At 49.3% G+C, this 26,178-nt stretch overlaps 1 protein-coding gene across 7 annotated transcripts in view; it reads left to right on the forward strand.

Annotated features, from left to right (window-relative positions):
* The window catches only part of GREB1 (growth regulating estrogen receptor binding 1), a 197,317-nt gene that overhangs the window by 284 nt on the left and 170,855 nt on the right, over window positions 1-26,178 (forward strand). For 4 of the 7 annotated variants that reach the window (XM_056564205.1, XM_056564202.1, XM_056564207.1 and 1 more), the window contains exon 2: window positions 2,715-2,831. In XM_056564205.1, coding sequence (XP_056420180.1) covers window positions 2,814-2,831 — 18 coding nt within the window. In that variant the 5' untranslated portion in view covers window positions 2,715-2,813. Of the gene's footprint in view, window positions 1-23; window positions 147-168; window positions 372-2,714; window positions 2,832-26,178 lie in introns of those variants that run through there. The other 3 variants (XM_056564204.1, XM_056564206.1, XM_056564203.1) reach the window with 3 other exon arrangements.

Consider the following 26,178-nt stretch of genomic DNA (forward strand, 5'->3'; position numbering starts at 1 on the left):
ATAAAAGTTCTAGACGGGGAGTTGCTGGGTGAAGACCAGTGCGACTTTACAGACGCCTCACACTATAGCGGGAGAGTCCCAGTGACTAAAATGGTCATATATATGAGATAAATAGATGGGTAAACAGATAGACAATAGATAAATAGGTAGGAGATAGATAGTAAAAGAATGGTGTGTGATGGAAAACAATTGATCTTTTTTGATCAAACAAATGTTAAATGTGAACATGTCCTGACACAATGACACTGCTGGAGCTGTCCGTCTGCGGTTATGACCTATCAGTGCTAAGGACTGACAAGCTGTGTGTTCCAGTGGCTGTTCGAACATGCTGGGAGTTGTAGTTTTGCAACAGCTGGAGGCAGACTTGTTGGGTAACACAGGGCTGTAACATTTGCAATCTCTCTCTATCTATATATATATATATATATACTATCTATTATCTATAATGTATACACTGTTCAAAAAAATAAAGGGAACACTAAGATAACACATCCTAGATCGGAATGAATGAACTAATCGTATAAAATACTTTTGTCTTTACATAGTTGAAAGCGCTGACAACCAAATCACACACAAATTATCAATGGAAATCAAATTTATCAACCCCTGGAGGTCTGGATATGGAGTCACACTCAAAATCAAAGTGGAAAACCACACTACAGGCTGATCCAACTTTATGTAATGTCCTTAAAACAAGTCATAATGAGGCTCAGTAGTGTGTGCGGCCTCCACGTGCCCGTATGACTTCCCCACAACACCTGGGCATGCTCCTGATGAGGTGGTGGATAATCTCCTGAGGGATGTCCTCCCAGACCTGGACTAAAGCATCCACCAACTCCTGGACAGTCTGTGGTGCAACGTGGTGTTGGTGGATGGAGCGAGACATGATGTCCCAGATGTGCTCAATTTGATTCAGGTCTGGTGAACGGGAGGGCTAGTCCATAGCATCAATGCCTTCCTCTTGCAGGAACTGCTGACACACTCCAGCCACATGAGGTCTAGCATTGTCTTGCATTAGGAGGAACCCAGGGCCAACCGCACCAGCATATGGTCTCACAAGGGGTCTGAGGATCTCATCTTGGTACCTAATGGCAGTCAGGCTACCTCTGGAAAGCACATGGAAGGCTGTTCGGCTGCCACCCCAGACCATTACTTGCCCACCACCAAACCGGTCATGCTGGAGGATGTTGCAGGCAGCAGAACGTTCTCCACGGCGTCTCTAGACTCTGTCATGTCTGATGTGCTCAGTGTGAACCTGCTTTCATCTGTGAAGAGCACAGGGCACCAGTGGTGAATTTGCCAATCTTGGTGTTCTCTGGCAAATGCCAAACCTCCTGCACGGTGTTGGGCTGTAAGCAGAACCCCCACCTGTGCACGTCGGGCCCTCATACCACCCTCATGGAGTCTGTTTCTGACCGTTTGAGTGCACACATGCACATTTGTGGCCTGCTGGAGGTCATTTTGCAGGGCTCTGGCAGTGCTCCTTCTTGCTCAAGGAGGTAGCGGTCCTGCTGCTGGGTTGTTGCCCACCTACGGCCTTCTCCACATCTCCTGATGAACTGGCCTGTCCCCTGGTAGCGCCTCCATGCTCTGGACACTACGCTGACAGATACAGCAAACCTTCTTGTCACAGCTCGCATTGATGTGCCATCCTATGAGCTGCACTACCTGAGCCACTTGTGTGGTTTGTAGACTCCGTCTCATGCTACCACTAGAGTGAAAGCATCACCAGCATTCAAAAGTGACCAAAACATCAGCCAGGAAGCATAGGAACTGAGAAGTGGTCTGTGGTCACCACCTGCAGAACCACTCCTTTATTTTTTTTATTTTTTTTGCTAATTGCCTATAATTTCCATCTGTTGTCTGTTCCATTTGCACAACAGCATGTGAAATTGATTGTCAATCAGTGTTGCTTTCTGAGTGGACAGTGTGATTTCACAGAAGTGTGATTGACTTGGAGTTACATTGTGTTGTTTAAGTGTTCCCTTTATTTTTTTGAGCTTTGTGTATATATATATATATATATATATATATATGAATATATCATGTATATCTAAAACATAAAGGACATCTGTAGTATAAAATAACTATTTTTTCGGATAGGGGATAAGTTATAGATCACGGGGGTCCGGGCGGTGGGACCCCCGTGATCTCCTGTACAGGGCCCCGGCAGTCTGTTGAAAGGGGGCTTGTCCATCCCCAGCATGATGCGGCTGCCGACACGCTCCCCCCCCATGTATCCCATAGAGATATATGGAGGAGGTGTGTCGGCCACAGCGTCATGCAGGGAGGAAACGCTCCCTTCCAGGAGAATGCCGGGGCCCAATACAAGAGATTGCGGGGGTCCCAGCACCCGGACGCCCCCCCATGATCTATAACTTGTCCCCTATCCTTCAGATAGGGGATAAGTTATTTTACACTACAGATGTCCTTTAATATGTGTATGTTCCAGCATTACTTCCAAAAACAGCTGGAGATATTTGGATAAACTTGGCGCACATGTATCTTATAAGTCAACTAAAAATATAGGATAGTTAAATTAACCCTAACCTACCCCCATTTGTGAGGTTCTGTGTTTTTGTCTGAAGTCCCATGTTAGTCTATGAGACTTCCGATGCCTTACTCTACAATTTCCGCCCTGCATCTCCTAGTGAGTGTGTCGGTCCAGCTTGCAAGCCACGCCCCCTTCTAATTTTGTCTCTTTTTTGTTTCAGCTCAATGCCAAAAACACTACTTTCCCCCGATACACCAACATCACAGGTTCTTCAAGCAAAATATCTTCATCACAGCTCAGCCCCACATGAGGACAAGAAATGAGAACAGGATGTGAGGTCGGGATATGAGAACTAGTGTGTCATTTTTACTTTTCCTGCTCATATATAAATATATATTTAGGCATATATACAGCTTACATTACAGATGTATTTTCAGCCATTGGTTTTTATTAGTTTGGGCTCAGTATTTTTTTAGGGTACAGTCACACATACCGTATCGGCTACAGATTTTGCAGCATCAGATCTACAGCAGCAGATCTGCAGTATCAGTTTTGCAGCATTAGATCCTCAGCATCAGATCTGCAAAATCCAAATCCTCAGCATAAGATCTACAAAATCCAATCCTCAGCATCAGATCTGCAAAATCCAAATCCTCAGCATCAGATCTGCAAAATCCAAATCCTCAGCATCAGATCTGCAAAATCCAATCTTCAGCATCAGATCTGCAAAATCCAAATCCTCAGCATCAGGTCTACAAGATCTAATCTTCAGCATCAGATCTGCAAAATCCAAATCCTCAGCATCAGATCTACAAAATCCAATCTTCAGCATCAGATCTGCAAAATCCAATCCTCAGCATCAGATCTGCAAAATCCAATCTTCAGCATCATATCTGCAAAATCCAATCTTCAGCATCAGACCCACAAGGGATCTCAGCAGATTTGCAGCATTATATCCACAGCAGAAGATTTATAGCATCAGATTCTCAGCACCAGTGGCAGTCTTCCAAAAATGCACTGACTATAGTGTTTTTCCCCTAGTTTGTGTTTTTTTCTTTTTTCTCTCATAGACTGCCATAGGTTAAATGGGCACTGTTGGATTTAAAAACTTTTCATATGTTGTACATCTTGGCAAAACATTAACCTTTCTAACATTCTTCCTAAAAAAATGTTAGCTAATTTTTATAGAAATCATTGCTTAAAACAAAGACCACTAGGGGTCCCCATACCATCCAGAACATAATCCTGTCCAGCAGCAGAATCATCTTTGTCCCAGCTGAAGCACAGGCTTGAACAAAGTCTTGGAAGTGAGGGCAGGAGTGTGTGCATGGTAAGTGAGGGCGGGCTCAGTGCTTTCCTCAGACACGCCCCTTCCTGAGCAGTGGATGTCAAAATAAGTAAGCAGCAGAATGGAGGGATTTGTGAGCCAAGTACAGAGGCTAGACACATAAATAAGACATGGAAAGCATCCCCATGGCCTAGTGAGTAACATATAAAAGCATGATTTTTTTCTGTGATATGACCGCTACATTAAAAAAAAAAGATACTTAGAACGATAGCTTCATTAACCCCTTGAGGAACCAGAGATTTCTCATTTTTGCATTTTTATTTGTTTCTCCTCCCCTTTTTGTAGCCACCAAGTCTTTTAATTCTCCACACGAGGGCTTGTTTTATGCAGGACCAATTGTACTTTGTATTGACATCACTCATTTTACCACAAATTCTACGGTGAAGCCAAAAAAATTATTAATCGGACAAAACAAGAAAAATAAAAGGCAATTTAGGGAATTTTGTGGGGGCTTTGATTTTAACTATTTTATCACCTAGTGGAATCTATGTCACAGGAGGTACACAGTGTCAAGGAATTCAATGGATCCCATTAGTAAATGCTAAAAACATAATTTCATGGGATAAATCAAGTGTTTCATATTTAGTAAATGTAGAAGTTCCCGGATTAGTGGAAATTCTGGAGTATGCAATTTTTTTGTTGAATTAGGAATAGCAGAATATAATCTGTCAGCGAAGCTGCTTAAAAAGGCTATTGATAAGTTTCTGTGTCTTTGAAAATGTTCACAAATATATTTGTGTCACTACTGTTTTTGTTTGGTTGTAATTCTGGATCACCAAAGATAAAATTCAGTGTTAGTGTTTAAACAGTATGACTTTAGCTGTTGTGCCTTAAAGGGTTACTCCGCTGCTCAGTGTTTGGAACAAACTGTTCCGAACGCTGGAGCCAGCGCCGGGAGCTTGTGATGTCATAGCCCCACTCCCTCATTATGTCACGCCCCACCCCCTCAATGCAAGTCTATGGGAGGGGGCGTGATGGCCGTCACGCCCCCTCCCATAGACTTGCATTGAGGGGGCAGGGCTATGACGTCACGAGCTCCCGTCACCGACTCCAGCATTCGGAACAGTTTGTTCCAAACGCTGAGCAGCGGAGTACCCCTTTAAAACGTCCTGCTAGCTCAGAACTTAAAAAGTTAATGATCAGTCCATAATGAAAGAATATAGACAAGATGGTGGATTATAGATAACATGGCTGATGATATACACAATGGCGTATAAATATATAAAAAGAGTGATATAAAAGAGTATATAAAAACGTATAACAAGCTGACTTCCCTCACAACTGCAATATTAGATAGGAAGCTCTAATAAGGTGCCAATTCAGTTGATGTGGACTGTCCGTTTTACTTCTGCATTGTATCATGTAACTGCTGTATGCTAATAATAATAATCACACTGGCAACAGTAAAATCTTTTCTGGGCAACTGGGGGTCGGCCATTTCTCCTCCGCCACGGAGGAGTTCGGCTAGGAACTGAGCCGCACTCCGACCCCCACCGAGGAGAAGCAAGGCCTGCTCGACCCCATCCTGGATACCGTAAAGAAAAATGTCTGTCCCAATGTCGTTCAAATGAACGCCGTCGGGGATCATGAGATGGCAATTATCGCCCTCTAGCTGTCGGTGACATACCACCGCCGACCCCCCCTCCCCCACCGGATCTAACATATCTCACCAAGCGAGAATTCACCATACGGCGAGACTTCTCGTTGGCCACCGCATCCCTGACCCCTTGCCATGTAACCCGGGGAACCATTTCTGACCATACGATAACCATTTCCTGAAAAAACTCCTGTATCCTTTCCACATCCGCTCTCATTAAAGCAATCAATTCCGCCACCCTCATTGAGCAGAGATCATTTCCCCCCCGCGTGTATGACCAAAACTACGGGGGATGTGGACTACGGGCAATACACATCGCTTCCACCAACACCCAAATCCACTTCAGGTCTCCGATGCCTCTCCACTGAATCTCATTCAAAAAGCCCAAGGATTGGCCCCCAGGCCGGCAGGCAGCCCTCTGCCCAGCCCGGAATATATAGCAATGGCCAAGGACAAACACCACAGGGGAACGCGGACCTGAAAAGACAAAACAGTTATACATTGGAGATCAAAAGTTTGGGCACCCCAGGTAAAAATTTGTATTAATGTGCATAAAGAAGCCAAGGAAAGATGGAAAAATCTCCAAAAGGCATCAAATTACAGACTAGACATTCTTATAATATGTCAACAAAAGTAAAATTTTATTTCCACTTTCAAAATAACAGAAAACAAAAAAATGGCATCTGCAAAAGTTTGGGCACCCTGCAGAGTTAATATCTTGTACTGCCCCCTTTGGCAAGTATCACAGCTTGTAAACGCTTTTTGTAGCCAGCTAAGAGTCTTTAAATTCTTGTTTGAGATATCTTTGCCCATTCTTCCTTACAAAAGTCTTCCAGTTCTTTGAGATTTCTGGGCTGTCTGTCACGCACTGCTCTTTTAAGGTCTATCCATAGATTTTTAATTATGTTGAGGTCAGGAGATTGTGAAGGCCATGGCAAATGTTACGCCGAGCGCTCCGGGTCCCTGCTCCTCCCCGAAGCGCTCGCAGCGTTTCTCTCCCTGCAGCGCCCCGGTCAGACCCGCTGACCGGGAGCGCTGCACTGACATTGCCGGCGGGGATGCGATTCGCATAGCGGGACGCGCCCGCCCGCGAATCGCATCCCAAGTCACTTACCTGTCCCGGTCCCTGGCTGTCATGCTCTGGCGCACGCGGTTCCGCTCTCTAGGGCGCGCGCGCGCGTCAGTGCTCTGAGATTTAAAGGGCCAGTGCACCAATGATGGTGCCTGGTCCAATCACCCTGATTAGCTTGCACCTGTTCCTTGCCTACTTATACCTCACTTCCCCTGCACTCCCTTGCCGGATCTTGTTGCCTTGTGCCTTGAGAAAGCTTTACTGTGTTACCCATACTGTGTTCCAGACCTCCTGCTATTCCACCTTTGACTACGAACCTTGCCGCCTGTCCCGAACTTCTGCTACGTCTGACCTTGCTCTTGTCTACTCCCTTGTACCGCGCTTATCTCAGCAGTCAGAGAGGTTGAGCCGTTGCCAGTGGATACGACCTGGTTGCTACCGCCGCTGCAAGACCATCCCGCTTTGCGGCGGGCTCTGGTGAATACCAGTAGCAACTTAGAACCGGTCCACCGACACGGTCCATGCCAATCCCTCTCTGGCACAGAGGATCCACCTCCAGCCTGCCGAATCGTGACAGTAGATCCGGCCATGGATCCCGCTGAGGTTCCCCTGCCAGTTGTCTCTGACCTCACCACGGTGGTCGCCCAGCAATCCCGACAGATCGCCCATCTAAGTCACCAGCTGTCGGAAGTGTCCACCATGGTACAGCAACTTCAGTCGCAGCTACAGCATCTGCAACAGCAGCTACCATCTCCTCCACCAGCTCCTGCACCTCCTCCGCAGCGAGTGGCCGCACCTAACCTCCGCTTGTCCCTGCCGGACAAATTTGATGGGGACTCTAGACTCTGCCGTGGTTTTTTGTCACAATGTTCCCTACATTTGGAGATGTTGTCGGATCAATTTCCTACAGAACGGTCGAAGGTGGCTTTCGTGGTCAGTCTCCTGTCTGGGAAGGCTTTGTCTTGGGCCACACCGCTCTGGGACTGCGATGACCCTGTCACCGCCTCTGTACACTCCTTCTTCTCTGAGGTTCGCAGTGTCTTCGAGGAACCAGCCCGAGCTTCTTCTGCCGAGACTGCCCTGCTGAACCTGGTCCAGGGTAATTCTTCAGTAGGCGAGTACGCCATCCGATTTCGTACTCTCGCTTCCGAATTATCTTGGAACAACGAGGCTCTCTGCGTGACCTTTAAAAAAGGCCTATCCAGTAACATCAAAGATGTGCTGGCCGCACGAGAGATTCCTGCCAACCTGCATGAACTTATCCATTTGGCCACCCGAATTGACATGCGTTTTTCGGAAAGACACCAGGAGCTCCACCAGGAAAAGGACCTTAATCCCTGGGCACCTCTCTCACGGTATTCCTTGCAATCTACCCCTGTGCCTTCCGCCGAGGAGCCTATGCAAGTAGATCGGTCTCGCCTGACTATTGAAGAGAGGTCTCGCCGTAGGGATAAAAATCTTTGTCTGTACTGCGCTAGTACCGAACATTTCTTGGTGAATTGCCCTATTCGTCCTCCACGTCTGGAAAATGCACGCACGCAACCTGCTCATGTGGGCCTGGCGTCTCTGGGTACGGAGTCTGTTTCTCCATCTCTCTCTGTGCCCGTACGGATTTCTCCTTCTGCCAACTCCTCCTTCTCTGCTGTGGCCGTCTTGGACTCTGGTTCTTCTGGAAATTTTATTCTGGCCACTTTGCTTGATACGTACTGCATCCCGGTGACCCGTCTCATCAAGCCGCTCTATATTTCTTCGGTCAACCGGGTCAAGCTGCACTGCACTGTGCGTTATCGCACAGTGCCCCTGCTTATGAACATTGGACCGCATCTCGAGGAAATTGAATTTTTGGTTTTGCCCGGCTGTACCTCTGAAATCCTCCTCGGTCTGCCATGGCTCCAGCACCATTCTCCCACCCTTGACTGGACCACCGGGGAGATCAAGAATTGGGGTCCTGCTTGCCGCAAGGAGTGCCTCACGTCTGCTCCCAGCCCCGTCTGTCGGTCCTCAGTGTCTCCTCCTGTGCCTGATCTCCCAAAGTATTATAAGGACTGTGCCGTGCCTCCTTATAGCCCCCGTCCTGGTGACACTCTGCCCCGTGCCAAGCCTCACCCTCTGCCCCCCCCTCCCCATTCCCACTCCTTCTGGACTGTCTGCCGTGCATGGGCATACCCAGGACTTCGCTGTCCCCCGGAGGGAGACTCTACAGTCGCTCCCGATGTCCTCGTCCTGTGTGGAGCGACATCCCGACAAAAAGAGGGGGAGACCTAAGGGGGGGGGGTACTGTTACGCCGAGCGCTCCGGGTCCCTGCTCCTCCCCGAAGCGCTCGTGGCGTTTCTCTCCCTGCAGCGCCCCGGTCAGACCCGCTGACCGGGAGCGCTGCACTGACATTGCCGGCGGGGATGCAATTCGCATAGCGGGACGCGCCCGCCCGCGAATCGCATCCCAAGTCACTTACCTGTCCCGGTCCCCGGCTGTCATGCTCTGGCGCGCGCGGCTCCGCTCTCTAGGGCGCGCGCGCGCCAGCGCTCTGAGATTTAAAGGGCCAGTGCACCAATGATGGTGCCTGATCCAATCACCCTGATTAGCTTGCACCTGTTCCTTGCCTACTTATACCTCACTTCCCCTGCACTCCCTTGCCGGATCTTGTTGCCTTGTGCCTTGAGAAAGCTTTACTGTGTTACCCATACTGTGTTCCAGACCTCCTGCTATTCCACCTTTGACTACGAACCTTGCCGCCTGTCCCGACCTTCTGCTACGTCTGACCTTGCTCTTGTCTACTCCCTTGTATCGTGCTTATCTCAGCAGTCAGAGAGGTTGAGCCATTGCCAGTGGATACGACCTGGTTGCTACCGCCGCTGCAAGACCATCCCGCTTTGCGGCGGGCTCTGGTGAATACCAGTAGCAACTTAGAAACGGTCCACCGACACGGTCCACGCCAATCCCTCTCTGGCACAGAGGATCCACCTCCAGCCTGCCGAATCGTGACAGCAAAACCTTCAGTTTATGCCTCTTGATGTAATCCCCCATGGATTTCGAGGCGTGTTTAGGATCATTATCCATTTGTAGAAGCCATCCTCTCTTTAACTTCAGCTTTTTCACAGATGGGATCAAGTTAGCATCCAAAATATGCTGAAATTTTATTGAATCCATTTTCCTTCTACTCTTGAGATGTTCCATGTGCCACTGGCTGCAATACAACCCCAAAGCATGATTGATCCACCCCCATGTTTAACAGTTGGACAGAGGTTCTTTTCATTAAATTCCGTTCCCCTTCGTCTCCAAACTCTCCAAACTGCTCATTCTGGCCAAAAGGTTAAATTTTAACCTCATCGGTCCCCAGAACTTGTTTCCAAAATGCATCAGGCTTGTCTATATGTTCATTTGCAAAGTTCAAATGCTGATTTTTGTGGTGAGGACGTAGAAGAGGTTGTTACGCCGAGCGCTCCGGGTCCCCGCTCCTCCCCGGAGCGCTCGCTACACTTCCCTCACTGCAGCGCCCCGGTCGGTTCCACGGACCCGGGGCGCTGCGTTACCACCTCCGGCCGGGATGCGATTCGCGATGCGGGTAGCGCCCGCTCGCGATGCGCACCCCGGCTCCCGTACCTTACTCGCTCCCCGTCAGTTCTGTCCCGGCGCGCGCGGCCCCGCTCCCTAGGGCGCGCGCGCGCCGGGTCTTTGCGATTTAAAGGGCCACTGCACCGCTGATTGGTGCAGTGGTTCCAATTAGTGTTTACACCTGTGCACTTCCCTATATCACCTCACTTCCCCTTCACTCCCTCGCCGGATCTTGTTGCCCTAGTGCCAGTGAAAGCGTTCCTTGTGTGTTCCTTGCCTGTGATTCCAGACCTTCTGCCGTTGCCCCTGACTACGATCCTTGCTGCCTGCCCCGACCTTCTGCTACGTCCGACCTTGCTTCTGTCTACTCCCTTGTACCGCGCCTATCTTCAGCAGCCAGAGAGGTTGAGCCGTTGCTAGGGGATACGACCTGGTCACTACCGCCGCAGCAAGACCATCCCGCTTTGCGGCGGGCTCTGGTGAAAACCAGTAGTGACTTAGAACCGATCCTCTAGCACGGTCCACGCCAATCCCTCTCTGGCACAGAGGATCCACTACCTGCCAGCCGGCATCGTGACAGTAGATCCGGCCATGGATCCCGCTGAAGTTCCTCTGCCAGTTGTCGCTGACCTCACCACGGTGGTCGCCCAGCAGTCACAACAGATTGCGCAACAAGGCCAACAGCTGTCTCAACTGACTGTTATGCTACAACAGTTACTACCACAGCTCCAGCAATCATCTCCTCCGCCAGCTCCTGTACCTCCTCCGCAGCGAGTGGCCGCTTCTGGAATACGACTATCCTTGCCGGATAAATTTGATGGGGACTCTAAGTTTTGCCGTGGCTTTCTTTCCCAATGTTCATTACACTTGGAGATGATGTCGGACCAGTTCCCCACTGAAAGGTCTAAGGTGGCTTTCGTAGTCAGCCTGCTGTCTGGAAAAGCCCTGGCTTGGGCCACACCGCTCTGGGACCGCAATGACCCCGTCACTGCCTCTGTACACTCCTTCTTCTCGGAGATTCGAAGTGTCTTTGAGGAACCTGCCCGAGCCTCTTCTGCTGAGACTGCCCTGTTGAACCTGGTCCAGGGTAATTCTTCCGTTGGCGAGTATGCCGTACAGTTCCGTACCCTTGCTTCAGAATTGTCCTGGAATAATGAGGCACTCTGCGCGACCTTTAAAAAAGGCCTATCCAGCAACATTAAAGATGTTCTGGCCGCACGAGAAATCCCTGCTAACCTACATGAACTCATCCATCTTGCCACTCGCATTGACATGCGTTTTTCCGAACGGCGTCAGGAGCTCCGCCAGGATATGGACTCTGTTCGCACGAGGCGTTTCTTCTCCCCGGCTCCTCTCTCCTCTGGTCCCCTGCAATCTGTTCCTGTGCCTCCCGCCGTGGAGGCTATGCAGGTCGACCGGTCTCGCCTGACACCCCAAGAGAGGACACGACGCCGCATGGAGAATCTCTGCCTGTACTGTGCTAGTACCGAACACTTCCTGAGGGATTGTCCTATCCGTCCTCCCCGCCTGGAAAGACGTCCGCTGACTCCGCACAAGGGTGAGACAGTCCTTGATGTCTACTCTGCTTCTCCACGTCTTACTGTGCCTGTGCGGATGTCTGCCTCTGCCTTCTCCTTCTCTGCTGTGGCCTTCTTGGACTCTGGATCTGCAGGAAATTTCATCTTAGCCTCTCTCGTCAACAGGTTCAACATCCCGGTGACCAGTCTCGCCAGACCCCTCTACATCAATTGTGTAAACAATGAAAGATTGGACTGTACTATACGTTTCCGCACGGAGCCCCTTCTAATGTGCATCGGATCTCATCACGAGAGGATTGAACTGTTGGTCCTCCCCAATTGCACTTCTGAAATCCTTCTTGGACTTCCCTGGCTTCAACTCCATTCCCCAATCCTGGATTGGTCCACTGGGGAGATCAAGAGTTGGGGGCCCTCTTGTTCCAAGGACTGCTTAAAACCGGTTCCCAGTAAACCTTGCCGTGTCCCTGTGCTTCCTCATGTAACCGGTCTCCCTAAGGCCTATATGGACTTTGCGGACGTTTTTTGCAAAAAACAAGCTGAGACTCTACCTCCTCACAGGCCTTATGATTGTCCCATTGACCTCCTCCCGGGCACTACTCCACCCCGGGGCAGAATCTATCCTCTGTCCGTCCCAGAGACTCTTGCCATGTCTGAATACGTCCAAGAAAATTTAAAAAAGGGCTTTATCCGTAAATCCTCCTCTCCTGCCGGAGCCGGATTTTTCTTTGTGTCCAAAAAAGATGGCTCTCTACGTCCTTGCATTGACTACCGCGGTCTTAATAAAATCACGGTTAAGAACCGCTACCCCCTACCCCTCATCTCTGAACTCTTTGATCGTCTCCAAGGTGCCCATATTTTTACCAAACTGGACTTAAGAGGTGCTTATAATCTCATCCGCATCAGAGAGGGGGATGAATGGAAAACGGCATTTAACACCAGAGATGGACACTTTGAGTATCTGGTCATGCCCTTTGGTCTATGCAACGCCCCTGCCGTCTTCCAAGACTTTGTTAATGAAATTTTTCGTGATCTACTATACTCCTGTGTTGTTGTATATCTGGACGATATCCTGATTTTTTCTGCCAATCTTGAAGAACACCGCCAGCATGTCCGTATGGTTCTTCAGAGACTTCGTGATAATCAACTCTATGCCAAAATAGAGAAATGTCTGTTTGAATGCCAATCTCTTCCTTTTCTAGGATACTTGGTCTCTGGCCAGGGACTACAAATGGACCCAGATAAACTCTCTGCCGTCTTAGATTGGCCACGCCCCTCCGGACTCCGTGCCATCCAACGTTTTTTGGGGTTCGCCAATTATTACAGGCAATTTATTCCACATTTTTCTACCATTGTGGCTCCTATTGTGGCTTTAACAAAAAAAAATGCCGATCCCAAGTCTTGGCCTCCTCAAGCGGAAGACGCCTTTAAACGACTCAAGTCTGCCTTCTCTTCGGCTCCCGTGCTCTCCAGACCTGACCCATCTAAACCCTTCCTATTGGAGGTTGATGCCTCCTCAGTGGGAGCTGGAGCTGTCCTTCTACAAAAAAACTCTTCCGGGCATGCTGTTACTTGTGGTTTTTTTTCCAGGACCTTCTCTCCGGCGGAGAGGAACTACTCCATCGGGGATCGAGAGCTTCTAGCCATTAAATTAGCACTTGAGGAATGGAGGCATCTGCTGGAGGGATCAAGATTTCCAGTTATTATTTACACCGATCACAAGAACCTCTCCTACCTCCAGTCTGCCCAACGGCTGAATCCTCGTCAGGCCAGGTGGTCTCTGTTCTTTGCCCGATTTAATTTTGAAATTCACTTTCGGCCTGCTGATAAAAACATTAGGGCCGATGCTCTCTCTCGTTCCTCAGATGCCTCTGAAATTGAACTCTCTCCTCAACACATCATTCCTCCTGACTGCCTGATTTCCACTTCTCCAGCCTCCATCAGGCAAACTCCTCCAGGAAAGACCTTTGTTTCTCCACGCCAACGCCTTGGGATCCTCAAATGGGGTCACTCCTCCCATCTCGCAGGTCATGCGGGCATCAAGAAATCTGTGCAACTCATCTCTCGCTTCTATTGGTGGCCGACTCTAGAGACTGATGTGGTGGACTTTGTGCGAGCCTGCACTATCTGTGCCCGGGATAAGACTCCTCGCCAGAAGCCCGCTGGTTTTCTTCATCCTCTACCTGTCCCCGAACAACCTTGGTCTCTGATTGGTATGGATTTTATTACTGACTTACCCCCATCCCATGGCAACACTGTTATTTGGGTGGTCGTTGATCGATTCTCCAAAATGGCACATTTCATCCCTCTTCCTGGTCTTCCTTCAGCGCCTCAGTTGGCTAAACAATTTTTTGTACACATTTTTCGTCTTCACGGGTTGCCTACACAGATCGTCTCGGATAGAGGCGTCCAATTTGTGTCTAAATTCTGGAGGGCTCTCTGTAAACAACTCAAGATTAAATTAAATTTTTCTTCTGCATACCATCCTCAATCCAATGGACAAGTAGAGAGAATTAACCAGATCTTGGGTGACTATTTACGACATTTTGTTTCCTCCCGCCAGGATGACTGGGCAGATCTTCTACCTTGGGCCGAATTCTCGTATAATTTCAGAATCTCTGAATCTTCCTCCAAATCTCCGTTTTTCGTGGTGTACGGCCGTCACCCTCTTCCCCCCCTCCCTACCCCCTTGCCCTCTGGTCTGCCCGCTGTGGATGAAATTTCTCGTGATCTTTCCACCATATGGAAAGAGACCCAAAATTCTCTCTTACAGGCTTCTTCTCGCATGAAGAGATTCGCAGATAAGAAGAGAAGAGCTCCTCCCATTTTTTCCCCTGGAGACAAGGTATGGCTCTCCGCTAAATATGTCCGTTTCCGTGTCCCGAGCTATAAGTTGGGACCACGCTATCTTGGTCCTTTTAAAGTTTTGTGTCAAATTAATCCTGTCTCTTACAAACTTCTTCTTCCTCCTTCTCTTCGTATCCCTAATGCCTTTCACGTCTCTCTTCTTAAACCTCTCATCCTCAACCGTTTTTCTCCTAAATCTGTTCCTCCCACTCCTGTTTCCGGCTCCTCGGACATCTTCTCTGTCAAAGAGATTTTGGCCTCTAAAAAGGTCAGGGGAAGAACTTTTTTTTTAGTGGATTGGGAGGGTTGTGGTCCAGAAGAGAGGTCCTGGGAACCTGAGGACAATATCCTGGACAAAAGTCTGATCCTCAGGTTCTCAGGCCCCAAGAAGAGGGGGAGACCCAAGGGGGGGGGTACTGTTACGCCGAGCGCTCCGGGTCCCCGCTCCTCCCCGGAGCGCTCGCTACACTTCCCTCACTGCAGCGCCCCGGTCGGTTCCACGGACCCGGGGCGCTGCGTTACCACCTCCGGCCGGGATGCGATTCGCGATGCGGGTAGCGCCCGCTCGCGATGCGCACCCCGGCTCCCGTACCTTACTCGCTCCCCGTCAGTTCTGTCCCGGCGCGCGCGGCCCCGCTCCCTAGGGCGCGCGCGCGCCGGGTCTTTGCGATTTAAAGGGCCACTGCACCGCTGATTGGTGCAGTGGTTCCAATTAGTGTTTACACCTGTGCACTTCCCTATATCACCTCACTTCCCCTTCACTCCCTCGCCGGATCTTGTTGCCCTAGTGCCAGTGAAAGCGTTCCTTGTGTGTTCCTTGCCTGTGATTCCAGACCTTCTGCCGTTGCCCCTGACTACGATCCTTGCTGCCTGCCCCGACCTTCTGCTACGTCCGACCTTGCTTCTGTCTACTCCCTTGTACCGCGCCTATCTTCAGCAGCCAGAGAGGTTGAGCCGTTGCTAGGGGATACGACCTGGTCACTACCGCCGCAGCAAGACCATCCCGCTTTGCGGCGGGCTCTGGTGAAAACCAGTAGTGACTTAGAACCGATCCTCTAGCACGGTCCACGCCAATCCCTCTCTGGCACAGAGGATCCACTACCTGCCAGCCGGCATCGTGACAGAGGTTTTCTTCTGATGACTCTTCCATGAAGACCATATTTGTACAAGTATCTCTTTATAGTGGAATAGTGTACCACAACCCCAGTGTCTGCCAGATCTTTCTGGAGGGATTGTGCAGTCAAACGTCGGTTTTGAATTGTTTTTCTCACAATCCTGCGAGCTGTTCTGTCTGCTATTTTTCTTGGTCTTCCAGATCTTGCTTTAACTTCCACTGTTCCTGATGACTGCCATTTCTTAATTACATTCCGAACAGAGTATATTGACATCTGAAAATGTTTTGCTATCTTCTTATAGCCTTCTCCAGCTTTGCGAGCTTCAACTATTTTCAGTTTCAGATTTCTAGACAACTGCTTAGAAGAATCCATGATGCTGATTGTTGGGGCAAGGTCAGATGAGTATGGGCATTTAAAACCTTTGAGATTGACATCACCTGGTCTTCCCAGATGATGATTGAGAACAATCCATGACACTGGCAGGTCACAGCTTTGCAAAGGGGGTAGTGCATGCTATAAATTCTGCAGGGTGCCCAAACTTTTGCAGACGCCATTTTTTTGTTTTCTGTTATTTTGAAAGTGTAAATGATGGAAATAAAATCTAACTTTTGTTGACATATTATAAGAATGTCTAATTTGTAATTTGATGCCTTTTGGAGATTTGTCCATCTTTCCTTGGCTTCTTTATGCACATTAATACAAATTTTTACCTTGGGTGCCCAAACTTTTGATCTCCACTGTAATACCAATTCAGGACAAACATATGATGCATTACAACCCGATTTCTAGCGACCAATTCTCTGAATCTCCTCAGCAGGTAAGTAGTGGCCCCGATCCTAAAGGAGTGGGTACCGAATTCCCCATCGGGCAAACCCAAAGCAACTAAGCATCTCTTGAAAGCAGCATTAAACTGAAAACTGGTCAAGGGAACCCCGATTTGTGGAGAAGAAAGTGTGACACACACCGGCACAAATAAACCACCAAACGTACCGGACAAGCCACACCCGAAACAGCACCCAGGGACAGCCATTCACCCCTACCCATCACATCGGTTTTGGACCTGCGAACCCTTACCTGCACAACCGGTCCAGCCAGGACAACATCCTCCTTCTGCAGGCCCCCCGATCCAGTAGCAGACCCAGGGACCAACTCCCCCACCCGCAGGGCCCCAAAAAAGTCTAACGAAAAAGCCACTTGAAACAAGAGAGCCTCAAAAGGCGAGGAACAAACCCCTTCCAACGACACCATCAATTAAAACAACAGGGGAAAAGACACTGGTCTTCTGGTGTCCCTAACCCTGTGGCCCCCTTAACAGCTTGAGAAACACAAAAACATTTTGTGACATCCACCCAGCCTCTGAGTTTGAAATGGAAACTAAGACCCACCAGTCTGTGCCTGGCAACCACTGCAGATTTACCTATCACCCGCAGGTGCAACAAATAATCAACAGTGGCCCCAAATCTAAGCTCATCATTATCAGACACATCCCGGTCCCCCACCAGCGGCATCCATTCGCCCCACGTCTTACCATGTCCTGACCACGTAGCAGGAGTCACCGAAGACGTCACCAGCGGCATCAGATGCTGCTCACCACCTCCCAGAGGAAAGAGGGGCAGGGGAGGCCCTCCAAGGCATTCTTCGGCACAGCTCCCGAAAATCCTGAAAGCAGAATCGAGACAAAGCATCAGCAATTTTATTGTCAATACCTGGAACATGCCTGGCACGAAAAAGAATGTTGAAATAAAGGCAATGCAGGACCAAACAATGCAGCAAGTAAAGAACAGGTAAGGAAGAGGAAGTAAGATGGTTAACGCAGTGCACCACACTGAGATTGTCGGCACACCATTCCCCGCAAAAGTAAGCCCCGAAGCCCACAGAGCCAGCCGCATCTGTGAACAGGGACAACTCCACGCTAGAGACGGATATCGCCTGCCAACAGGTGCGGCCATTATAACACCGGAGGAAATCCAACCACACCAAACAATCCAACTGCAGGGAGGAGGTAACCCTAATGTGGTGCTCTGGCCTGCGGACACCCCAGGTGGCAAGCATAATTCAACATGCAAAAACAACAACTCCAGTAATGACTGCATCTGCAACAAAGTAACCTTCATAGAGGAACAAAACCCCTCCAACAAACCTCGAAGCCGATTCAATTTATCCTCGGGCAAACTGAAGACCATGTCCACAGTGTCAATTTCAATGCCCAGAAAGGAAAGGCATGTGACAGGAAGCTCTGTTTTTCTGAGGACAAAGGAACACCGAAAACACTCATGAGCGAGCTGAAATTATCCAACAGATAACGACAGTGATCAGAACCCCCGGGAGCGACAAACAGAAAGTCATCCAGGTAGTGTATGATGGAAACCGACCCTGTCTCATAGACAGCCCAATCCAAGAAAGAACTAAACAATTCAAAGTAATGACAGGAGATGGAACAATTGGCAAACAAACGTCAAATTAATATGCCCCATCCATCATACAGCCCAACAGATGATATAATTCCGGGTGAACAGGCAACAACCGGAAGGCTGATTCAATATCAGATTTGGCCAATAGAGCATTCCGACCCGCCCAGCCAACTAAGGAGACTGCCCGATCAAAAGACACGTAGGAAACTGATGCATCCTCCTTGGAGATGCCATCGTTAATCGACACGCCCCTGGGATGGGACAGGTGATGTTTAAGCCGAAAACTGCCTACCTCTTTCTTAGGAACCACACCGAGAGGGGACACCCGCAGGTTCTCAAAAGGAGGGACCCAAAAGGGGCCCATGAACCTGTCTAAATTCACCTCCTTCTGCACCTTGTCCCTGAGAACCCTGAAGGTGCACCCTGGCAGACTTCAAGTTGTTTGACATCTGGGGGGACCTACTGGGAACGAAAGGGATGAAAAAACCAAAAGTAAAACTGTCAAACAATAGGGAAGCAGCCTCCCGATCAGGGTACAGATTTAACCACGATAACATCCCGTCCACATACATCGGGGTCCATGACCTCAACCGAACCCGAGGGCCTACCGGCTGACTTAGCTTGTTTATTATATCGGACTGCTGCATGATTACCCCCACATGTGGAGCACTCATGCTTAAATTTTCAGAGGCCAAAGAATTTACAATGGCCCTGATTAAACAGCCTGCAGGCCCCTGGGCGTCGCACGGTCACTGAACATTGGGAAGCCTGTTGCCCACCAGTGGCCCCGGACTGAAAGGGGGGTACCCTCTGCGGCATCATCATCCTGAGCCATACATCCGTGGCCTTCACCCCCCACCCCAAATCAGGTTGCAGTGCAAGGCGGCGGCGAAACTCCTCGTCATACTGCCAACACGCATTACCCCCATTTGACTTATGGGCACTGTAAATCGCATCCATGTACATAAAAAATTCAGAACAACGCTCCGGATGACGCTGTCCCATAACACAGCCCAAGACAGCAAACGCTTGAAGCCAGTTACCCATGGTCTTAGCAACCCCAGGTTTACGGTCAACCACTCTCTCTGTTGTGGGCCTACGTTCCCTGTCGATGGTGTGCTGGTCCACAGATACCAAGGACCATATGTCTATATACTGGTTAGCCCATATCTTCTCCCTCATCCCTTCTTCAATATGAGCCCCCAGGGGGCTGAGGCCGCAGAATACCGCATCCTCATGCAGGCCGGCTCGGACCGGGGAGGCCCGCCTCGGCGGAGGCTGACTAGGCGGCACAGCACCCAGGACTCAAACTGAGACAAAAAGGCCTTAAGGGCCGGGATAAAACTCTGACCCACCCCGGAACCCCAAGCCCCAGCAAAATCACACTCACCAGGCACTGGAGCGGGAACAGAGACTGAAGAAACAGCAACAGGAGGAACCGCGCGGGACTGGTCGTCCCCGCGAGAAGAACAGTGGGAAGATTTAGAAGCACCTTGCTGCGATCCCCGGTGACCGGACCTCCTGTCCTGACTGGGAGAACTGGATGAAGAGTAGTCGGATGACGAGGGAGATCTCCAACGGGATGACCTGGAGCGACCAGCCCGGCTGCGACATCTGGAACCACGATCTCTGCGACCATGGTGGAACCGCCAGCCTTGCTACGGTGTTCGGTGGGGCCAGCAACCACCTGCTCCACAGGTGGGGGGACCGGAACCAACTGCTGCTCCATCACAAGGGGCTGAGGCGGGGAAGGGAGAGTATCAGGAGCAGTCACTGGCCCAGCTAATCCCTGCCCACCAGACCCAACTACCACTTGTGAAGGAAGGGTCGCTAGCAACAGCAGCGGGCACCTGCAGGGGGACCCCAGTTACTGGGTCATCACCCTGCACAGAGGAGGAGGAAGATGCCGGCGGTGCATTACCCATGGCTACAGGGGGAGGGATGCCTAAAACAGGGGCCGCAAATACCTGCAGCACAGAGGGAGAGCAGCACGTGTGTGAGAGCAGCAATGGCGATCGGCACGTTAACAGCCCGAGGCGTGCACTGAGGAGGGGCAGAGCTAGGGGCGGAGCCCCGCCCAGCACTGGCACTCCGTACAGAGCGGCTCAGCCCCCCGAAAGCGGGTGGACTAGGGCTAAGCCTGTCCGGAGGGTGGGAGCGGTGAGCAGGCCGGCTCGCTCCCAAGCCCTCCGGCACCGGCAAAGGATTCTGACTCGGGGGAGGCGACATGCAGGGAGTCCCCAGCCCAGCAAGCAGCCGGGAAAGGAAACCCCCGTCACGCCGCACCCGCTCCCGGACTCTGTCTAACAGATCGTTGGCCATACCTAGATCAGCAGGGATCCAACAAAGAGGCCGCCCGGATACACGGGTGCCCCTTTTAACCCCTAAAACTCCTCCTCTTCCTATACAGGCAGCCTATCTTCTCTACTCCCTTTTTCCTGGTCTCTTAACTCCACCTAACTCCCAATGGCCCACCTATCATACAGCTGGGTATATTCTTTATTATTAACCCCTAACAGTCCATGTCGCCACATCCTAAGCGGCGCGGCGACATCCAGATTTTAAAATGGCTTCTTCTATCGTGTAACAGTGCTAATTTGCTATAAGGTTAGAGCCACACATAGCACATCTGTAGTGGGTTTCCTGCAGCTGAAATTCCGATTGCTGACGTTCCACTGTGGAATCTCCGCAGCGTAAAATTCCCAAGCGGAATATTCTGCTTTCAGAATTCTTCAGCAGAAAATCTGCAAGCAGAATTTCAGCTGCAGGGAACCCGATGCGGTTGTGCTATATGTGACCCTACTCTTTAAGGGGTATTCTGGCTTTATACATCTTATCCCCTATTCAAAGGATAGGGGATAAGATGTATGATCGCAGGGGTCCTGCCGCTCCTTTGGATAGGGGATAAGATGTATAAAGCCAGAATACCTCTTTAATGAGCTCAACACCCTAGTGGAATTAAATGGATGCTCCACTACTTTCAAACGTATCCCCTACCTGCAGGAAAAGTGTATGATCTCAGGGGTCCTGACCTCTGGGACCACCCGCCATCTCCTGAACGGGGCACCGTCTCTTCCTGTGCATGGAGTGGCATGTTGGCACACACTCAAACAGCAACAAATTATTGCTGTTCTGGAGGCCAGAGAAGCTTCAACAGGCTCATTCTGTCTATACCTAAATGTTTTTTTTCCCCATGTATGTAAATTAGTTCTTGAACAGCCTGCAGTCTTTCTTCTTATCACAAGAGGGCAGTAAAATTATAAGATTATTCATATTACTTACAACACAAACCCTGCATAATAAGCACTAGCCCGCTACGTCTGCTACTTGTAATTCAATTCAGACTCTAATTCTTTGCCTTATCTGTTATGTATCCTGTTTGGTGAATGATACTTGTACAAAACATATGTGCCTGCTGCTTATATCAAGGACAGAGGGGTGAGTCAGATATGGCTTTGGTCTGGTGTGACTGTACTGGCATCTGCTATACTCGTAAGGGTGCGTTCACGTGTCCTGATCTTCTGTGAATTCCCCGCTACAGGTTTGAATCACAGAAGATTTTTTTTTACAACAGAAAATCAGCAGCAGACCCATTTGAAGTCAATGTAAAGTGCTGCATCAATTCCGCTGCGGCAAAACCCGCAGCTCGAAACTAGAAGAAGATCAGGAGGTGTGAACGGACCCTTAAAGGAGAAATGCGGGGGAAAACTTTTACCGTCCTCTGTGCCCAGGCTGCAAAAAAACCCCCCAAAAAAACAACTTTAACTCACCTTCCTACGTTCCCCCGTTGCGCCGGTATCGGCATCCTGTTCCTCCGGCACTGCTCGGATCCCTGCTTCTTAGGCTCAAAACATAACAGTGCGCCCAGCCTATCACTGGCTGAGGCGGGAAATCGATGCGGCCGGCGATACCCTGACCGCAGTGTGGCATTCAGAGGATAAGAAGCAGAGAGCCAAGCAGCGCCGGAGGAAGGGGACACAGACGCAACGGTGGAACGTAGGAAGGTGAGTTAAAGGTTTTTTGTTTTCGTTTTTACAGCCCAGGCACAGGGGAAGGTAAAAGTTTTCGGCCGCATTTCTCCTCTAATCCACATTGGTTTTCAATTTCTTTTTCATTTATATTAATCCGCAATAAAAATCTACAGCAGAAAGTCCACAACAAACTACGTTTTAGGCTTCATTCACACCACTCCAAAAATACCAACAGACATTCTGCAAATAGGAGGCGTCGACAGAATTTGCCAACTCTAGAACAGCTAAGAAATATGCTGTCTTCATAAGCGGCAATGTATTTCCGAGCAGATTCATGTCAATTCTTTTGGCGGAGGCTGGAACTGAAAATCCGCCACGTGCACGGTGCAGCAGAATCCCATTGCTTTCAATAGGATTCTGCTGCAACGGAATTTCCTAGCAGAAATTTTCCTCCAGATTCTGCTCAGAAATTCAGTTGTGTGAACATGGCCAAATATGTCTATTCCTGTTGCATCCACTTCACGCCCCCTCCCATAGACATGAATCTCGGTGGCCTAGCCCGGAACAGAATCACACATCTTATCCCCTGTCCTTTGGATAGGGGATAAGATGTATAAAGCCTGAATACTCCTTAAAACTGCAGATCATTTTTCTTCAGCATGTTATTGGGTTTTGTATGAAGAATTCTTTCTTTATTTGATTGTCTGATCCTATTTTTCTACCAAGGGTTAAAAGGGTATTCCCACCTGTAACATTTATGACATATTCCCCGGGGTAGTCCAAATCAAACTTTTGTTTGCAATTTTTGCTCAATTTAATCTAATTAGACGTTTTCTATAATTTGTGTCCACGAAAGATCTCAAGTGTGAAAGGAAAATGATGAGTCGAATATAATACATAAAGCTGAGATATCTGCTGGAGAACAGTGTAGGCAACATCCCCCAATCTCCATGACGGGAGGAGCAGCTGCTCTAGAGCCGAATCTCCAAAGTGACCCTTGAAAATGTCATTTTAAAATAGATTTACAGGTCTGCGTCAGACGAGCATAATGAATATTCTTAAAGAACCCGTTTTCTATCCTTAACCCCTTCCCATACCACAGTATGGACCAGGATGTGTAGTTACTTTGCAATCATAGCATGGGTACTGGAGATATGCCTGCATCATCCTCAGCTGTAATATACAGTGGACAGGAGATGGGAGATAACTCTGATCTTGGCCGTTTAACCCCTTCAATATTGCATTACTTGGAAATTTGTAAACTGCCTTATGATATGCATGCCAATTGAAAGCTGGTCAGTACAGAGCCTTTAGGAGTTGTCACCCACCTTTCCACGGACACTGAATGGCATATAAATCTGAATAAGCAGAGTAAAGCTGGTCATACACATTAGATCAGACCCGCTGGGTTTGATTGGACCACCCAACCATCTAATGTTATGGGGAGAGAACAGTCAAGTATTGAATTTCATCTCCCTGATCCTTTTGTTCTTTGTTATCTCCCATTTTTCAGTCTGAACACATGAACTCCCAGTTGAACTGAGCATTCATGTGTATGGGGGAACCAGGAGGGATAGCTATGTATGGCCTGCTTTAAAGGGGTATTCTGCTGCTCAGCGTTTGGAAGAAACTGTTCCGAACGCTGTAGCCGGTGTCGGGAGCTCGTGATATCCCCTCATGATGTCACACCCCACCCCCTCATGATGTCACGCCCCACCCCCTCAATGCAAGTCTATGGAAGGGGGCGTGGCGGCTGTCACGCCCCCTCCCATAGACTTGCATTGAAGGGGAGGGGCGTGAAATCATGAGGGGGCAGGGCTATGATGTCACAAGCTCCAGCGTTCAGAACAGTTTGTTCCAAACACTGAGCAATGGAGTACCCCTTTAACCCCATTTTTTATTTTTGCACTTTAGTTTTTTTCCCCTTCCCCTTCTAAAAATCATATTGCTTTTAATTTTCCACCTACAGACTCATATGAGAACTTGTTTTTTGTGCCACCAATTTTTCTTTGTAATGACATCAATCATTTCACCCAAAAATTATGGGAAAACCCCCCAAAAAATTATTTGTGGGGCAAAATAAAAAAAAAAAACATTTGGTAAATTTTTGGGGATTTCAATTCCACGCAGTGCACTTTTGCGTAAAATTGACACCTTACATTTATTCTGTAGATCCATACGATTAAAATGATACCCAACTTATATAGGTTTTATTTTGTTTTCCTTTTTTTTTTAAATTATAACGTTTTGTATGAAAATTAGCATGTTTAAAAATGTCCTCTTCTGACCTCTATAACTTTTTTAATTTTCCATATATGGGGATTTGTGAGAGCTCATTTTTTGCGCCGTGATCTGTAGTTTTTATCGGTACCTTATTTGTTTTGATGGGACTTTTTGATCACTTTTTATACATTTTTTTAAGTGATGAAAAATATGAAATTCTGGACTTTGGTATTTTTTTATGTATATGCCATTGACCGTGCGGTTAAGGTAACATAACATTTTTATAATTTGGACATTTACGCAGGTGGCGATACCACATATGTTTATGTTTATTTTTGTTTATGTCAGGATCCGGACTAGGGGCTGGTGAGGACACTGGAGGTGGATCCTCTGTGCCAGAGAGGCGATGGCGCGGGTCGTACTGGGGGATCGGTTCTAAGCAGTTACTGGTCTTCACCAGAGCCCGCCGCAAAGCGGGATGGACTTGCTGCGGCGGTAACTACCAGGTCGTGTCCCCCAGTAGCGACTCGACCCCTCTGGCTGCTGAGACAGGCGTGGTACAAAGGACAAGGCAAAGGCAAGGTCAGACATAGCAGAAGGTCAGGGCAGTCAGCAAGGTTCGTAGTCAGGGGCAATGGTAGAATGTCAGATACACAGGCTATGGAATTCACAAAACGCTTTCTCAGGGCACAAGGCAACAAGATCCGGCAGGGACAGGAAGGGGAAGTGGGTTTTTATAGTGTAGAAAGTGATTAGAACTAATTGGGCCAGGCAATTAATGGTGCAATGGCCCTTTAAATCTGAGAGACCCGGCGCGCGTGCCCTAGAGAGCGGGGCCGCGCGCGCCGCGACTGAGCAAAAGGACGGGGCCGGTGAGTGATACTGGATGCGACCCGCCACGGGGATCGCATCCCCGCCGAGGGACACAGAGCAGCTGTTATGATTCGGCAGGCTGGATGTGGATCCTCTGTGTCAGCGAGGGATTGGCGTGGACCGTGTCGGTGGACCGGTTCTAGGTTGCTACTGGTATTCACCAGAGCCCACCGCAAAGCGGGATGGTCTTGCTGCGGCGGTAGCAACCAGGTCGTATCCACCGGCAACGGCTCAACCTCGCTGACTGCTGAAAAGGCATGGGACAGAAGGACTAGACAGAGGCAAGGTCAGACGTAGCAGAAGGTCGTGGCAGGCGGCAAGGTTCGTAGTCAATGGCGATAGCAAGAGGTCAGGAACACTGGTAAGGCAAACACTATAAACGCTTTCTCTGGCACAAGGCAACAAGATCCGGCCAGGAAGGGAAGAAGAAGTGAGGTAATATGGACAGGGAGCAGGTGAAAGCTAATTAGACTGATTGGGCCAGGCACCAATCATTGGTGCACTGGCCCTTTAAATCTTAGAGAGCTGGCGCTCCGGGGAGGAGCAGGGACCCGGAGCGCTCTGCGTAACAGCAGCGCTCCCGGTCAGCAAGTCTGACCGGGACGCTGCAAGCAGGAGTGTAACGCCGCGAGCGATCTGGGGGAGAAGCGGGACCCGGAGCGCTCGGCGTTACAGTACCCCCCCCCCTTAGGTCTCCCCCTCTTTTTGGAGCCCAGGAACCTATGGATGAGCTCCTTGTCGAGGATATTGTCCTCGGGCTCCCAAGACCTTTCTTCGGGGCCACAATTCTCCCAGTCAACAATAATTTTTTTTTACCTCTGACGACCTTGGAGGCGAGGATTTCTTTTACCGAGAAGACGTCAGACGACCCAGTGACAGGAGCAGGAACGGTGGCCTTGGGGGAAAAGCGGTTTAGAATGAGAGGTTTGAGAAGGGATACATGAAAGGAATTAGGAATACGAAGAGAAGGAGGAAGATGGAGCTTGTAGGAGACAGAGTTGATTTGACTTTTGACTCTAAATGGCCCAAGGTAACGAGGACCCAGCTTGTAGCTAGGGACACGAAACCGAATATATTTGGCAGAGAGCCACACTTTGTCACCGGGGCAAAGACAGGAGGAGTTCTCTTCTTATCCGCAT

Source organism: Hyla sarda, chromosome 3 (genome assembly GCF_029499605.1).
Source record: "Hyla sarda isolate aHylSar1 chromosome 3, aHylSar1.hap1, whole genome shotgun sequence".
In the NCBI taxonomy this organism is placed as follows: domain Eukaryota; kingdom Metazoa; phylum Chordata; class Amphibia; order Anura; family Hylidae; genus Hyla; species Hyla sarda.